The sequence below is a fragment of the Bos taurus genome, chromosome 15, assembly GCF_002263795.3.
Source record: "Bos taurus isolate L1 Dominette 01449 registration number 42190680 breed Hereford chromosome 15, ARS-UCD2.0, whole genome shotgun sequence".
NCBI lineage: Eukaryota > Metazoa > Chordata > Mammalia > Artiodactyla > Bovidae > Bos > Bos taurus.
In genome coordinates, this window is record NC_037342.1 from 44,766,158 (window position 1) to 44,781,684 (window position 15,527).

General features: G+C 39.1%; 1 protein-coding gene across 1 annotated transcript; it reads right to left on the bottom strand.

The window, feature by feature from the left end:
* Nucleotides 1–1,551: 1,551 nt before the first annotated feature.
* Nucleotides 1,552–2,484, bottom strand: OR5P1 (olfactory receptor family 5 subfamily P member 1). Its single transcript, NM_001390235.1, has one exon. It carries the CDS (start codon nt 2,482–2,484, stop codon nt 1,552–1,554), a length of 933 nt encoding a protein of 310 aa, NP_001377164.1.
* Between the last annotated feature and the right edge of the window lie 13,043 nt (nt 2,485–15,527).

The following is a 15,527-nucleotide window of genomic DNA, read 5'->3' on the forward strand; positions in this document are numbered from 1 at the left end:
GTCCATGGGATTACAAAAAGTTGGACATGACTGAACCAACTGAGTTCCCAAAGGATTTCTATGAGAAGTCAGCCAGTTAACATCCCATGTGCTTAGAATAGGGTTTGGCACATAGTTAAGTACAAATTTTGTTTGCTAAATAAATGAAAGAAAAAATCCTAGAAACCCACAGGTGGGTTATTATTATTATACATAATATTGATAATTATTAATATCATTTTTACTGATTTAAAGTGTCTCCCAGCTGGTTTACAAGTGTATAAAATTGAGAGTTAGAAGTAATATATTTTTAGTATAGCTATTGTGGAAAACAGTATGAGGTTCCTCAGAAAACTAAAAATAGAGTTGGCATATGATCCAGCAATCCCCCACCTGGTCATATATCCAGACAAAGCTATAAATAAAAAAGATAATGCATCCCTCTGTTCATAGCAGCACTATTTATAATAGCCAAGGCATGGAAAAACCCTAAATGCCCATTGACACATGAATAGATTAAAATGTGATGTGTGTGGGTACACACACACACACACACACACACACACACACACACCAAATAATACCAATTAAAAGGTGCTTACTCCTTGGAAGGAAGTTATAACCAATCTAGACAGCATATTAAAAAGCAGAGACATTGCATTGTCAACAGAGGTCCATCTAGTCAAGGCTGTGGTTTTTCCTGTGGTCATGTATGGATGTGAGAGTTGGACTGTGAAGAAGACTGAGTGCCGAAGAATTGATGCTTTTTAAGTGTGGTGTTGGAGAAGACTCTTGAGAGTCCCTTGGACTGCAAGGAGATCCAACCAGTCCATCCTAAAGGAGATTAGTCCTGAGTGTTCATTGGAAGGACTGTTGTTAAAGCTTAAAACTCCAATACTTTGGCCACCTGATGTGAAGAGCTGACTCATTTGAAAAGACCCTGACTCATTTGGAAAGATTGAGGGCAGGAGGAGAAGGGGATGACAAGGATGAGATGGGTGGATGGCATCACCAACTCAATGGACGTGGGTTTGGGTAAACACTGGGAGTTGGTGATGGACAGGGAGGCCTGGCGTGCTGCAGTCCATGGGATCACAAAGAGTCGGATACAACTGAGCGAATGAACTGAACTGAACTGAATATCAATTGTATGTGGAATCTAAAATATGACACAAATGAATATATCTGTGAAGCAGAAACAGACTCTCAGACATTGAGGACAGATTTGTGGTTTCCAAGGGGGAAAGGGAGCAGAGGAGAGAAGGATTAGGAATTTGGGATTAGCAGATTAAAACTAGTATATATAGAAAGCGTAAACAACAAGGTCCTACTGTATGGCACAGGAACTATTAATATATATGATATCCTGTGATAACCATAAAAGAAAAAAAATATGGAAAAGAATATATATGTATACATGAGTCACTCTGCCGTACATCAGAAATCACCATAACATTGTAAATCAACTATACTTCAATAAAATTTTAAAAGTATTATGATTTCAATTTAAGCAATTGGTGTGATGCTGCCAAACAGAAATTTCTAGATCACCTGAAATGTTAAGAATGGATCCTAAGAATATATTCTGACACTTGCCTTTCTCAGGGCCTCCTTTACATCTCTGTTCCTCAGACTGTAGATGAGGGGGTTCAACATGGGGATCACCACTGTGTAGAACACAGACACTACTCTGTTCTGCTCAGTTGAGTAACTAGATTTGGGCATCACATAAACGAAGGTAATGGTTCCATAGTAGAGAGTGACCGCGGTGAGGTGAGAGGTGCAGGTGGAGAAGGCCTTGTGTCTCCCTTCAGTGGAGTGCATCTTCAAGATGGTGTTGAGGATGCAGATGTAAGAGAGAGCTATGACAGACACTGTGACTGCAATGATGGAGCCAGAAGAGATGGAAGGGATAATTTCAATGATGGAGACATCTGAGCAGGAAAGTTTCAACAGAGGGGAGAAGTCACAGAAAAAGTGGTCTATCTGATTTGGCCCACAGAAAGACAGAGTCAGTAAGCAACTAGCAAATGTGCAAGCATTGACACACCCACCCAGGTAGGATACCCCGACCAAGTCGACATAGACTCTGGGGGACATGTGGGTGGAGTAGAGCAGGGGCAAGCAGATGGCCACATAGCGGTCATAGGCCATGGCAGCCAGCAGGAAGCACTCAGCTGTCCCAAACATGACGACAGAACAGAGCTGGGCTTCACAGCCAGCAACAAGGAGGGGCAGTCTATGTCTGAGGAATCCTATAAGCATTATAGGTGTGACTGATGTGGAATACCCAATGTCTACAAAAGCCAAATGACTGAGGAAGAGGTACATGGGGGTGTGAAGATGGGAAAAACTTCTTATTAAAGTGATTATGCTGATATTGCCTATTAAGGTGACAACATAAATGCCTAGAAATACCACGAAGAAGAGAACGCGAAGTGTAGGATCCTCTGTTAACCCCAAAAGGATGAACTCTGTCACACTGGTGTGGTTTCCAGCCTCCATGTCCTCTGGGAATTGTTCCTGTTGAGGGAAATGTGAATGTTCATTTGTTTAATGCATTCATTCTACACATTTCCAGTTTTCTTTGGCTGTTCCTAAATTTCTTTGGTTATTCCTCAGAGCTACTCACACTGATTATTTCCTCTTCCTAGTCTGTAAATATGGCACTGTGGATGATTTTTTGATTATTTCTAAATCTACAATTTAGCTCCCCACTTTATTCATTTTTATACTTCCACTGCTAGTGTCCCTACTTTAGCTGAGATCCTGTTCATTTTTCCTTTACATTGATCTCTTTACCTCCTTGTCTTCATCCTTGTGTTCTTATAATTCACAATGTATTTGCCAAAGAAATCTCTTCCTGAAATTAAGAGCAAGTTTTGCCAAAGGGATTCTTTTAAGAATGTCATGATTTTTTCAGGCTTTAGGAGGAAACCTAACCTCTCTAGCAGAGGAAAGTGTACACTTTCTGATGTATCCTCTGCATATGACTCTTTGCTTTCTCTGGATATTTCCGTCCAACACTTGCACTAATCCAACCTTCCTGAACTCTTTAGAGTCCCCTCAGTGAATTCTACCCTCTCTGGCCTTTAATCCTTGTTCTCCCACTTGGATGGCCTCAAACCTCCCACCGTCACACCCTGGGTGGCTTCTGCTCATCCTTGAGATTGATTTATCTCCAAATCTGCCTCTGCTTTCTAAGAATTAATCAGAAAACTTTCCTTTGTGTTGATATCACACTTTGAAGATGTCTAGACTGACATTATTTATAATAGAGTTATGGGTTTTGTTGTTGTTGTTGTTTGTGTGTTTACATTTCACTACCCCCAGTTAATGCAGATTCTCCTTAACAATGGTGTGTTTTATCCCTGTGTCACAAATGAGTAGTGCTTGAGAGCAAAGTGTGCTGAAGAGAAACTTGTTAAATGAATTCATGCATGATTTATACAATATAATGATTATACCATGGGGAACCAGAGATGAATAAAATTTAGGTTCCCTGTTGAGAGAAACCAAGTCTTATAGAAAAGAAAGAGATTAAATATGTATTAGTATATAGAAAGTCTGTTAGTGTGGCATAAATAAAATAATTGCTTATGTTGTTTCTAAATTGAATAATTATATTGGGGAAAAACACTTGGAAATTAAAAAAAAAAATTCCTCTCAAACTGGCTACTGTCACACAAGTTAACTATTACAAATTTGGTAATTATTTCCAGGAACTTTTTTCCTTTGTATATTTTAATATAACTATTATAACATTGCAGATGAAAGTTTAATGTCATTATTTTTCTTTGCATTTCATATAAAAACTTTGTTGTTTAGTTGCTAAGTCATGTTCAACTCTTTTGTGACACCGTGGACTGTAGCCCACAGGCTCCTCTCTCCATGGGATTTCCCAGACTGGGAAATTCATGTCTCTTACATTGACTGGTGGGTTCTTTACCACTGAGCAGACAAGGAAGCCCATAAAAAGTTTATTACATTATAATTCCTCACATAGTGTTTGAGAGCTTCATAATAATGAGTCACTAGCCCCCTGGTGGCTCAGACAGTAAAGAATCTGCCTGTAGTGCAGGAGACCCAGCTTCGATCCCTGAGTTGGGAAGATCCCTTGAAGAAGTGAATGGCAACCCACTCCAGTATTCTTGTCTAGAGAATCCCATGGACAGAGTAGCCTGATGGGCTACAGTCCATGAGGTCACAAAGAGTCTGAGACATGAGTGAGTGACTAAGACTTCTACTTACAGCCCTTAATTTAATCACCCACTGTTTTTGGACACATAACTGTTCTTAACTTTTAACTATAGGAACTATTGTAATCCCACATGTTGGATAAAGTAATAGTGAGGCTAAATATTGTAAAATATGACACATTCCTATTTATTTAAGGCATAATTCAAAAGTATGTTCTGTGTTCTCCATTGAGTATCTCCATGATTTACAGTAATGAAAATATTAAATCAACATGTTAAACTATCTTCATTGTTTTGTTTACTTCTTGGCTGTAGTTTCACTAAAAAGCTTAGTACTGTCTCCATGTTTTGCCATTGTGTTGTGACAAAGGCAAAGTTCTTCTGTTTTGAGACAGTCCTGAGAAAGTAGAATTAATGACAAATTATTAAGAGAATAAACAGAAATCACTACAGTCCAATGTAACATTTGGAGCTGTATTAAAGACTCAATGAAAATATTAAAAGGTTATACTTATTAGAATGAGAAGTATAGAAATAATTTTAAAATGTTTCTGTAAGAAAGTATTATAAAATGAAATAAGTTAATCTGAGATTTACTCTCGAGATTTGAAAACTTCACTTATGTACACTTTTCTTTCCATTAATTTCAGCTAAATGTAGTTAAATTCTGAAGATCTACAAATTCTTTTTACCTGCATTTTCTTTTAATTTTTCACATATAGTTAAAAACAAAAGAGAATTTTACCTACTATTCAACTTTAACAATCATCAAAATCCATATGGATTTATTTTAATTATGAGGCATATGTTAATAGTATTGACATATTTGGGGCTTCTGAGGTGGCTCATTGGTAAAGAATCCACCTGCCAATGCAGGAGATTTGGGAGACACAGGTTTGATGTCTGAGTCAGGAAGATCCCCTGGAGAAAGAAATGGCAACCCACTCCAGTATTCTTGCCTGGGGAATCTGACAGAGGAGCATGGAAGGCAACAGTCCATGGTATTGCAAAGGGTCAAACATGACTGAGCATGCATGCAGGCACACATTGACATATTTGTAATCATGTATATATTACATTTTGTAATTTGCATATTCACTTAGTTGTATCAATCAAGTATGAAGAAAGCTGAGTGCCAAAGAACTGATGCTTTTGAACTGTGGTGTTGGAGAAGACTCTTGAGAGTCCCTTGGACTGCAAGGAGATCCAACCAGTCCATTCTAAAGGAGACCAGTCCTGGTGTTCTTTGGAAGGACTGATGCTAAAGCTGAAACTCCAATACTTTGGCCACCTCATGCAAAGAGTTGACTCATTGGAAAAGACTCTGATGCTGGGAGGGATTGGGGGCAGGAGGAGAAGGGGACGACAGAGGATGAGATGGCTGGATGGCATCACCGACTTGATGGACATGGGTTTTGGTAAACTCTGGGAGTTGGTGATGGACAGGGAGGCTTGGCGTGCTGTGATTCATGGGGTCACAAAGAGTCGGACACGACTGAACAACTGAACTGAACTGATGTCCCAATTTCCTGAATAATCTTCATAATTGAAATGCTGGATAGAATATATGTTCAACTCAAGTGTGGTTGGTGTTCATGGAGCTTCATATTCTGTCTCTAATAACTTTTCAAAATGTATGTCCTTATATCTTCCTTTCAACTTGTGCTTTAGAGTCATGAACATTAACATTTTCTATTCAGTGTTATTGGTTCTAATTTTTGTAAAGAGACAATATTCTGCTTAAAATATTATTTTAATTCTTAAAGCGTGAAACACTTAGCAAAAATGACAAATATCAATACAAATGTCTTCAAAATTCTTGAAAATTTCTTGCTTTAGAATAGAAGAGTATTTAGTATTTCTATTGGTGGGTCTTAGTTCTTTGACAGAATCTCATCTGAGGACTGAGCCAAGCGCTGAGCACGTGTGCTCTTTGCCTTCTGATTCAAGCAGAGTTCAAGGAGACTAACTCAGCATTCACTGTGCACACAGTGTGAGCTTCAGTCTGTGCTGAGAACAGTCATGGATACTGGAGATGAAAAACTCAGATCCTTCCAGTGTCCATCTGTTGTCACTTCCACATAACACTTAAATCTCTCTGTCATTTTTTTGTTTCTGTTTTTTGTAAAATGGGAATAATTGTTCCCATAAAGCAACTTTGCTGTGAGATTAAAAGAAATGATATCCATCTGCAAAATCTTTAAAGGTGTTTGGCCAAACATTAGAGCTAAGTAACTATTTTCATTAAGTAAAAATGAAGAGTGGATAGATTTTCAATTATTTAAAATTTTTATGAGAAGCATAAATTTTCTTTCAACACATGTCAGAAAATTTTTCACAAATCCAAAAGAGGTCAGGAAGCATGGTATCTGATGCCTTCTTAGTTCTGGACCATGTCATTCATAGTTATATGCATAATCTAGCAGCTGATTCTTGCCCTTTCCTTCCTCTCCACTGACTACCTACCAGTCTTTCTAGAGCTCTGTGGCATCCCATTTATGCTTCCCTATTTGGCTCAGGGATTCTGACTCTTCCCAAAAGTTTCCCTCAATGAATGGGTTATGTTTGATAATGACCAGGGGGAATAGGGCTAAGAGCCTCATAAACCTGAATATCAAGTCATTTCTTTCTTATTTCTTTTTCATAGCTGCAGTTACACAAGCTTAGCAGTGGCTTTGACTGTAAAGACCCTCCACATTGCACTTGGGGTTCTAATGGGAAGTCTGCTTTGGGTGTCCAGATGACACCCAAAATTCTGCAGTGCAAATATATTTTTTTCTCTTAAAATTTTTTTTTAATTGGAGGATAGCTGCTTTACAATGATGTGTTTCTTCCATACAACAGCATGAATCAGCAATAAGCATACATACGTCCCCTCCCTCTTGAACGTCCCTCCCACTCCCCATGCATTCCACTCCTCTAGGTGTAACGGAACACTGAGCGGAGCTCCCTGGGTTATGCAGCATCTTTCCACCAGCTTTCTGTTTTACATTTGGTAGTGTATATGTTTCAGTGCTACTCTCGTGATCTGTCCCACCCTCTTCTACTCTCAGCTGTGTCCGCACGTCTGGTCTCCATGTCTGTGTCTCTGTTCCTTGCAGTGCAAATCTTGCTGAGGCCACAGTTTCCACAGGGGTCACAAAACAAAGTTGTTGAGTTTCTTTCATTTTTAATTTCTCATAGAACAAGTGAAAATTTAAATTATTTAAATAAAATCCATGATTACTGCACTCACCTTTTACAGCCGGAATTGCTGATGCTGATTTCCAAAGAGAACTGTGTGAAGCAGATGTTTTCCACTTACTTGTGTAGTAGTTGTGCACTGAATATCTGACAATGTCAATTAACCAGTGAATGCTCTCCTCCATTAAGGAACATGGTTACTTACATACATTCTGTGAGGATGAGTGCCTTTTTTGTGTGTTGGGAGAGAAAGGAAGGCTCTAATAGAATCCCCTAGGACTGTTGTTGCTTGTCCCTTTGAGATGAATTCCTGGAATTGTTCTCCAGAAATGACTCTTGGAGCCAGGTATCTCATTAAGGTGGCATAAGTGGAAGGTCCAGTTCCTAACAAAAGGTGTATCTCTGAGGATCCTGTTGGAAGCTTTGTTCAGAAACTTGGAGAAAAAAACCAAGTTTGAAATAGAAATTTGGTGGGAGATGGGGACCAGAGTCAATGCTATCAGGGCTCTAATTTCCTCTCTGTAGCAAAAAATTTCCTTTAGTTGAGAACATCAGGTAGTGGGGAAAGTCCTGGAGTAATATGAGTATGCAAGAAGAAAGTAAGCAGAGCAAAGCACAGTCCACTATTACTCGGTGTATTTATAGTCCTTGGGCTGGTGCTGGTTGGCAAACTACTTATTGTCAGTCCAGGACCCAATAAGAACAGGAGTTGTGGGGAACCATTTATATTCTTTATAGAAATTTTAGAAAGTAATTTTAAGGGTGTTGGCTTCAGTAATTTTTTAATATGGGTTTATAATTTGTATTTTAGTTTTTTTTTTTTTCAATAGTCCTCATTTTACTGTTTTCCTAAAAAGTACTGACTCATGGATGCTTGGTAAAAATTGATCCTTTATTTAAATAGCTTAAGAAATACTAGGTATGGCTTTTGTATCCAGGAGTCCTGGGCTGCTTTGGTGCCTCAGATGATAAAGAATCCGCCTGCAATGCAGGAGACCTAGGTTTTATCCCTGGGTTGGGAAGATCCCCTGGAGGAGGGCATGGCAACCCTCTGCAGTATTATTGCCTGGAGAATCCCCATGGACAGAAGAGCCTGGCGGGCTACAGTCCATGGGGTCACAAGAAGTCCAACATGACTGAGCAACTGAGCGCACACAATCATGGGTTCAGTGTGAGGTGTATGAATCCTTTAAAATTGTTTTACTTCTTTGAGACTCAATTTTATGATTTGTAAAATGAGGTTAATAATTCATATTTTATAGTCTATTCATGAGATTTCAAAGGGATAGCACATAATTATCCGGAAAAGTTATCTGACGTTATTGATGTGTCTCAAATATGTGACAAATGGAATGAAGTGCCTAGAAGTATAGACTGTGATAGGTCACACTCGCCAGATTTGGGAGGAGCCCTGTTAACTTTTGCAAATTGTTCTATTTTATCCTCAATCCCAACTACTTCCTCCTTTGAGAGCCATGACATTCCAGCTATGGGACCTCCTGTCTGTTATTGATCTCCCTGTTTTCCTCATCCCCTGAGGACTTTAACACCTTCGTGATCATTTTCTTTTCCATCTCTATCTTTGTCATGAGTGAAGGCAACTTGTAATCATTTGAATATTTCAACTGACAACTTGACTTCAAATTTCTTCTACTTTCTTGATTTCAATTACTTTCATTTATCCATAGTCTCCTTATGAAGCCTATCATTTTCTTATCCTAAATTTCACTACTTTTCATTTTTGTCCCATAAGTTCAATCTAAACATGTGAAATTACTGCGTTTAAGCTTAACCAAAGGTCACTAGAAATAAACGTATAGTCCAACAAAATTAAGTTTACTGAGTCAGTGTAGAAAGGGAGGACTCTCTTAAGTAACTACCACATGTCTCCTGACAGTTGACAGAAAGCACATGCCTTCTGAAAGATTTGGATTCTTAATGAAGGGAGAATGGCATTGAAACATGTATAATATCATATATGAAACAAGTCGCCAGTCCAGGTTCGATGCACGATACTGGATGCTTGGGGCTGGTGCACTGGGATGACCCAGAGGGATGGTATGGGGAGGGAGGAGGGAGGAGGGTTCAGGATGGGGAACACATGTATATCTGTGGGGGATTCATTTTGATATATGGCAAAACCAATACAATATTGTAAAGTTAAAAAAAAAAAAGGATAACGAGGAGGGATTAAGTGCTGTGGGGTTCAGTTCTGAACAGGTTCCTGATTCTGTGGTGAGAGTAAGAGGAGGGACTAATTTGAAGTTGAATGCTGTCATGAAATGCTGGCAATTTAGCGATTGAGTGCCTCTTGCATTAGGTAGGAAGAGCATTTCAGGTTTGGGTATATTGTTGATTACTGAAAAATTAGATCATTATGACATTGTTAAAATCGCTGCATAAAAGTTGAAGAAACAATGTTTCCGACTAAATTTATTGCTAGATTATTCTATGTCCGTCCTCCGAACCTGAAGAAAGACATATTTGTTTTTCTTTTCTAGCCTTTTTCTCATTGTGTTTTTCTAGAAAATATTTACTTCTCATTATTTACTAAATCTATTAATATAAACTGTTCATAATATCTGTTTTTAACCATCTTAATATATATAGAATGTGTAATTATGCCCCCTTTTGCATGTGTTATTTAGATAGTTAAAAATTTTGGCTTTTCCTTGATAAATACTCCTACGGGTTTTTCAATGAATGAAACTGCAAATTTATGAGTCTGAATGAACTCCGGGAGTTGGTGATAGACAGGGAGGCCTGGCATGCTGCGTTTCATGGGGTCGCAAAGAGTCGGACATGACTGAGCGACTGAACTGAACGGAACTGATGGAACATTTTTCTTTTTCTTTGATTTATATTTGTTCATTACTCATATATGCACATATATTTTTTGCCCATGCTGTGTGGCTTGTGGATCTTACTTCCACCACCAGAGGTTGAAACTGTGCTCCCTGTATTAGCAGCACAGGTCCTAACCACTGAACCGCCAGGGAATTCCATATGCTTTTTTCTTATTTATTGTTGTTCCTTTATAAGCTTCCTGAGATGAAGCTTATATTTTTGTTCTCAGTCTTCCTTGAGGTTGGTTTCCAACCCTTTATCTTGAGCTATGTTAAGTCACTTCAGTCGTGTCCGACTCTGTGTTGACCCCATAGATGGCAGCCCACCAGGCTCCCCCTTCCCTGGGATTCTCCAGGCAAGAACACTGGAGTGGGTTGCCACTGCCTTCTCCAATGTGTGAAAGTGAAGTCGCTCAGTCATGTCTGACTCTTAGTGACCCCATGGACTGCAGCCCACCAGGCTCCTCCATATTTCCTCTTCTCCAGCTTTTTTTTTTTTTAATTTCTTAGCAGTTTTGAATGACGTCATGAATATTGTGAATGACAGGTTACAGATAGTCTGGATGGTGTTATAATCCTCTCAAACATACTCACTACATGAAAGTAGAACCTATACCTGTTTAGTCAGTGATGCATATTTGAGGATTTTCTGTTTTTTGGCAATTACGAGTAAAGCTTCTGAAATATCTCCATATAGGTCTCTGTGTGGACACGTGTTTTCATTTCTCTTTGACAAAATCTTAGGATTGTAATTGCTGGGTGTTATGGTTAGTGTATGTTTTTAAGATACTGCAAATTTATGGTTAGTGTATGTTTTTAAGATACTGCAAAACTTGTTTTTTTTTTTTCAAAATGGCTATACCATTTCACATTCCTACCTGCTTTGTATTTCAGTTCTATTTACTCTGGGTCCTTAACAGGATTGCTATTGTCACTTAAAAAAGATAAGCTATTCTAATATGTGCATAGCATTCTTTTATTTTAATTTACTTCCCTTTTGACTGTGTTAAGAATCAATTTCAAGTTCTTCTTAGCTCTACTTCTCTGCTGATGGTAAGTTTGTTTTCAATCTTGGCTATTGTGGAGTGGCCACAGGACTGGAAAAGGTCAGTTTTCATTGCAATCCCTAAGAAAGGCAATGCCAAAGAATGTTCCAACTACTGCACAATTGCACTCATCTCACATGCTAACAAACTAATGCTCAAAATTCTCCAAGTAAGGCTTCAACAGTACATGAACCATGAACTTCCAGATGTTCATGCTGGATTTAGAAAAGGCAGAGGAACCGGAGATCAAATTGCTAACAAGTGTTGGATCATCAAAAAAGTGAGAGAGTTCCAGAGAAACATCTACCTCTGCTTTATTGACTACGCCAAAGTCTTTGACTGTGTGGATCACAACAAACTGTGGAAAATTCTTAAAGAGATGGCAATATCAGACCACCTGACCTGTCTCCTGAGAAATCTGTATATAGGTCAAGAAGCAACAGTTAGAACAAGACATGGAACAATGGACTGGTCCAAATTGGGAAAGGAATACATTGAGACTGTATATTGTCATCCTGCTTATTTAACTCATATGCAGAGCATGTCATATGAAATGCTGGGCTGGATGAAGCATGAGCTGGAATCAAGATTGCCAGGAGAAATTCCAGTCCTGTGGCCACTCCACAAACACCCTTATGGCAGAAAGTGAAGAGGAACTAAATGAACTTGATGAAAATGAAAGAGGAAATTTAAAAACTTGACTTAAAACTCAACCTTCAAAAAACTAAGATCTTGGCTTTTGGTCCCTACATTTCATGGCAAATAGATGGGGAAAGAATGGAAACAGTGAGAGATTTTATTTTGGGGGGCTCCAAAATCACTGCAGATGGTGACTGCAGTAATGAAATTAAAACATGCTTCCTTGGAAGAAAAGCTATGACCAACCTAGACAGCATATTAAAAAGCAGAGACATTACTTTGCCAACAAAGGTCCATCTAGACAAAGCTTTGATTTTCCCAGTAGTCATGTATGGATGTGTAAGTTGGACCATAAAGAAAGCTGAGGTTGAATAATTGATGCTTTTGAGCTGTAGTGTTGGAGAAGACTCTTGAGAGTCTCTTGAACTGTGAGGAGATCCAACCGGTCAATCCTACAGGAAATCAGTCCTGAATATTCATTGGAAGGACTGGTGCTGAAGCTGAAGTTCCAATACTTTGGCCACCTGATGCGAAGAACTGACTCATTGGAAAAGACCCTGATGCTGGGAAAGTTTGAAGGCTGGAGGAGAAGGGGATGACAGAGGATGAGATGGTTGGATGGCATCACTGATTCGATGTACATTAGTTTGAGCAGGCTCCAGGAGATGGTGATGGACTGGGAAGCCTGGCATGATGCACTCCTTGGGGTCACAAAGAGTTGGACATAACTGAGCAACTGAACTGAATTAAATTTTATTCTTTTTTGGTCATTTGTTCTTGTGAAGGGTCCATAGCCACAAACCATGGGGTGAACTGTGACATAATATAAATAAACCATTGGTCTCTGCCCCCAGATCCTAACATAGAGCTTGAAACTCCTGTAATTTTCTGAATGACAATGGTGCTAGAAGCATCTTTTGTTCAAATATTTGTTCTTTAACCCTGGTTCCTGACACAGGGCTGCTAAACCCCTTTGAATTTCTGGGTGGGTGTCTTTTATTGGAATCCCCCTTGGTGGGATTCTGTATAGCTTCTGGATGAGGGCTGGTCATGGAACTTTACATCCATATCCATTTCTGCAGTGAGAATGGAGAAGCTGGAGATTGATTACATAGCCTCCATAAAATACTAAACTATCTGGTGGAAAGCTTTTAAGTTGGTGAACAGATCCACTTGCTGGAAGGGCTATATACTCCAACTTTTGGTGATGGAAGCTCCTGCCCTGGGGACCCTTTCAGACCCAGTGCATCATGTCTCTCCATCTGGCAGTTAAGTTTTAATTATCTTAATAAAGACATTATTATTCCTTTATAATATCTTTTATGATACACTGGAAAAATGTAAGCAAATGTGTTCAAGAGTTTTGTAAACCATCCCAGCAAATGATCAAAGCTGTAAGAGAGTTGTGGGACTCCCTGACTTTGTAGCCAAGTTGGACAGAAGTGTGGATACCATGGAGACCCATTGCTTGCAGTTGGTGTCCGAAGGGAGGGAAGAGTTTTGGAACTGAGCCTTAAATCTCTGAAGTCTGACACTACCCCCAGGCAGTTAGAATTCACAACTGAATGGAAGAATAAAGCAGTAGGTTGGTATCGGGATATTTAGACTATATATTATTTTCCAATTGGTTGGTATGGAAGGCAAAAACACCACACATTTTTGTAAGGTGTGCTGTGAGTAGAGAATAATGGGTCCCATTGCCCATTATTTAATAATGTCATGTGTTTTTAATGATCTCTGTGGCCTTTAATATTTGTTTTATATAGATAATATATGCTGCTGCTGCTAAGTCGCTTCAGTCGTGTCCAACTCTGTGTGACCCCATAGATGGTGGCCCACCAGGCTATCCTGTCCCTGGGATTCTCCAGGCAAGAACACTGGAGTGGGTTGCCATTTCCTTCTCCAATGCATGAAAGGGAAAAGTGAAAGTGAAGTCGCTCAGTCCTGTCTGACTCTTCGCGACCCCATGGTCTGCAGCCTACCAGGCTCCTCTGTCCATGGGATTTTCCAGGCAAGAGTACTGGAGTGGGGTGCCATTGCCTTCTCCAAGATAATATATAGCAGTATATTATAAATATTTTCCATTTTGTTAATTTTTCAATTATGTTTTCCAGGCCTCACTTCTCTCACTCCATTATGCTGAGACAAGGACTTAGGATCTAAGTGTTGCTTTCAGATGCTTTAAAGAGTTGCCTCATATTTGCTTCTGTTGAGAGTTCCTATATTCCAGAAAAGTCTCTCCTCACCCTTTCCAGTGGTGATGTTTATAAGGGTGCATTATTATACAAGAAATAACAGTACAGTCTTTGGCAATATTTCTAGTTTTTAATTAGATTATAATCTCTATAAATCTAGACTATGGAACTATGATTGTTGTTTACATATTAATTGCAATGCTTAGAATTAAAGATACCCTTTAAAATTCCTATATATAAGGAAGACTACATTGTGCAAAATGGAAGTATTTGCTTTTAATGTGTTTAAATACGGATGGACTTCCAGTCATATCATGTGATTGTGGGGTCCAGACCTTATTTTGTATAGGTAGCTAGAGATCAATACAGTCTTCACATTCTTCTCCTTGTTTTGTAGTCCTCACAACCTAGATCTTCTTGGGGGTAGAGCTTGTTCAGAAGCAAAGGAACAGGTTAGGCTTGCTGATCCTGCTCAGATCTTTTAGATCAATAACAGTGCTGAAGTCTTTGGACTGATTGTGGCTCGTAGAGTAGGTCAAGGGCATGGAATCAGAGGACTTGATGCTGTTAGACTTAGAACAGTTGAGTTCATATCTCTCCAGCTAGAAACTATTGGTACTTTCTAGCACTCGACATTTCTCATCTGTAAATTGAGGTAAATTTATAACAGTGGCATCATGGGATTACTATGAAAATTAAATGGAGAAGCACAGTGGTTTTGTAACCAGGTTTTCTGGATTCAGACAGTGGTCCCACAACTTCTTAGCTGCATGATTTTGAGCAATCTATGTGACGTCTCTGTGCCCCAGATGATTCATTTGTAAAATAGAAATAATAGTACTGCTTCATAGGATTTTTATGAGAAGTCAACCAGTTAGTATCCCAGTGTGCTTAAAATAGGGCCTGGCACATTGTAAGTACAAATTTTTGTTTGAGAGACAAAGAAAAATCCAAGGTAACTACAGGTGTTAATACATAATAGTAATAACTATTACTATCATTTTACTGATTTTAAGGTGTCTCCCAGTTGATTTATAAGTATATAAAATTGAGAGTTAGAAGTGATAATGTTTTCCATACAACCATTATGAAAAACAGTACAGAGGTTCCTCTGAAAACCTCCTCAGTATGGAGGTTGCCATATGATGCAGTTGGAGAAGGAAATGGCAACCCACTCCAGTGTTCTTGCCTGGAGAATCCCAGGGACGGGGGAGCCTGGTGGGCTGCCATCTATGGGGTCGAGCAGAGTCGGACACGACTGAAGTGACTTAGCAGCAGTAGCAGCAGCATGTGATACATCAACCCCACTCCTGGGAATATACCCAGACAAAACTATAATTCAATAAAGTAATGCACCCCTATGTTCATAGCAGCACTATTTACAATAGCCAAGACAACAATGTAAATGTCCATTGACAGATGAATAGATAATGATGTAGT

Coding starts and splice junctions, on each gene's coding strand:
- OR5P1 (NM_001390235.1), bottom strand. CDS start 2,484: ATGGAGGCTGGAAACCACACCAGTGTGACAGAGTTCATCCTTTTGGGG.